We start from the raw sequence: 2,473 nt of genomic DNA, 5'->3' as shown, positions 1-2,473 counted from the left end.
CTGATAAGCTTACCCAATTTTGTATTACATTTTTATTAAGTAGTGTAATACTAATATTTGATCTTCAAATAAAATAAAAGTAGAATGAAAAAAAATGAAATAAATTAGATTGAAGATATGTGATCTTCAATTGCTACGATGCCATATGTTAGAAGTTGGACAATTCGTCATTTCTCACTTCTCACAAAAGAAGTAGCTATGGGGCGATATATAGCAAATATTACGTGCCCTCAAAGTTCTGCTGCAGCCATTGTGCTTGCATTTGCAGCCCAGCATCCCTTAAAGCATTCATAGCGGAATGGTAAAGCCGCTCATCTAGCTTCGTTCCTTCAGATTTCATGTCTCCCAAAAGCTTCACTAATTCTTCTATCTGACTAAGTTTGGAGAAAACCCCAACCATGATTCCAGCCATAGCTCTATCGATGACACCTCCATTCATTTTAAATTCATTGTAAAATTTCACAAACATATCAAACCCCCTCGCCATATTGTACTCTGGAGTCACCTTTCTTCGTTTCATTTCCTTCCATAACTTCTCCACCTGTCTCAAGTTCTTAGCCCTGCCATGCATGTCCATAAGGGAATTGTATATCCATACGTTTGGCTCACAACCTTTCGCTTTCATTTTAGCCACAAGCCGCATTGCATCTCTTATCCTTCCTGTTTTGCCATACATTGCAACCATGCTAGAATATGCCACAACACATTTATCAAACCCCTTTTGTTGCATCTCTATGAACACCTTCTCCGCTTTCGAATACAACCCTATTCTGCAATATGCATTTATGATTGAAGCATAGGTCACTTGTCCTGGAATGCAGCCCTGGGAGATCAGCTGTTCATAAACCTTGACAGCAGCCCAATATCCTCTTCTTTTAGAGAAGCCATTAACAATTACACACGAAATGCAGTCAGAAATATTCACTTTTGCATTCTTCATAGACTCAACAACTTCAAGAGTCTTCTCCACCATCCCTTCTTCAATATACATCAAAACGAGTTTCAAAAAAACTTCCAGATCCCTCAACATTCCCTTCTCCTCTGCTTCTTTGAATAGCTCTTCAGCTACCTTTACTTCCGTAATACTAGCGAAAGAGCATATCAAAGAAGCATAAACTGAAGGATCCTCTAAAATACCCTTTTCCTTCATATCCCTAAAGAACTTGAGAGCTTCAAAAGCTCGACCAGATTTCCCTAAGGAATCACATAAAATCTTATACATATGAGTTGAAGACGGAGTTAAATCTAACTTCCTACTCTCACATTCAAGAAACAGAGCAGCTACTTTTTCCGAGTCACTAATTTTATAATATGCTTCCATAATCTGACAATAGCAACCAGAATCAAGAACAATTCCAGCAGATTTCATCTTCTCGTAATAATGGAGCTTGGATTGACTGTTAGTCTGTTACAAAGGGAAAGGCTTCGCATGTTGAAAAGATAATGTCTCTATGGGATTTTTTTATGCATGTGTAAGTAGTGTTAATCAAAGCCAATGAACAGTCTGAAGAAGAGGAAATGGCCATGTTAGGTCCCAGGCAGATGCAACTAACGATTACGAGTAATGCTAGTAATACTTTTCTACTTATGGTGAGAAATAACCAAATAATTACAGTTTGAATTCTTGATGCTTTTATTCATATTCTGGAGCTTATTTATAGCCACAAGACTTTGATTTTCAACCCACCATCACGGCTGAAATCAATAAAAGAAATATTAAAATAACGACTTAGCTAATATTTCATAACAGAAATATAATCAAAAGCAACTTGATAAGGTTATCCCAAAAGCAACTTCTGTGATAAGGCCATCCCAAGATCACCGCTCCCGTACTCATCTTCACAATATCTACACGTGAAACTGCACATGCATATGCATGCATGGCTTGCATGGGAGTCAACTTACGCTCTCACGTAATATACTTATGGTTTGGCTTTGGCATTCTTCCAGATCTTCGTGGCTCATGCATTTGCTTTCTATCATTGCCTCCGCCATGAAGAATACCCTTGTCCTCAAGGGTCTGATGAGGGAATTGTTGGCGCAGCATTATGGCATCCTCCCAGGTTGCGTCTTCAGCCGGCATTTTTTTCCAACGGACTAGATTCTGCTCGATTACTTTACCTCCTCTCTTCACCCAACGTGTGTCAAGGATAGCTTTAGGGTCCATGATCACCGAGCCTTCATCATCCACAGGTGGTAAATGGACGCCGTTGCTAAGGAAATCACCCACGGCTTTCTTAAGCAAAGAGACGTGAAACACCGGGTGAATTCGAGCATTCTCTGGTAATTGTAGTTCTTAGGCAACGGCTCCAACTTTGCGAAGAACGAAATACGGCCCAAAGTACCTGCAAGCTAATTTCTGATATGCCCTTCTCAACACTGAAGTCTGCCGATAGGGCTGCAACTTTAATAACACCATATCTCCCTGCTTGAACTCAACGTCGCGGCGACCCTTGTCAGCTATTTGCTTCAT

General features: G+C 39.9%; 1 protein-coding gene across 1 annotated transcript; it reads right to left on the bottom strand.

Annotated features, from left to right (window-relative positions):
- Positions 1-220: 220 nt before the first annotated feature.
- LOC18033531 (pentatricopeptide repeat-containing protein At5g13770, chloroplastic) lies at positions 221-2,473 on the bottom strand. Its single transcript, XM_006420632.2, has 3 exons — positions 2,346-2,473; positions 2,117-2,213; positions 221-1,405 (listed from the first exon to the last, which is right to left on the bottom strand). Exons 1-3 carry the CDS (start codon positions 2,471-2,473, stop codon positions 221-223), a joined length of 1,410 nt encoding a protein of 469 aa, XP_006420695.2.

The sequence above is a fragment of the Citrus clementina genome, unplaced genomic scaffold (genome assembly GCF_000493195.1).
Source record: "Citrus clementina cultivar Clemenules unplaced genomic scaffold, Citrus_clementina_v1.0 scaffold_9, whole genome shotgun sequence".
Classification (NCBI taxonomy): domain Eukaryota; kingdom Viridiplantae; phylum Streptophyta; class Magnoliopsida; order Sapindales; family Rutaceae; genus Citrus; species Citrus x clementina.
The sequence above is the reverse complement of the archived record's forward strand: the minus strand, read 5'-3'. Positions and strand labels throughout refer to the sequence as shown.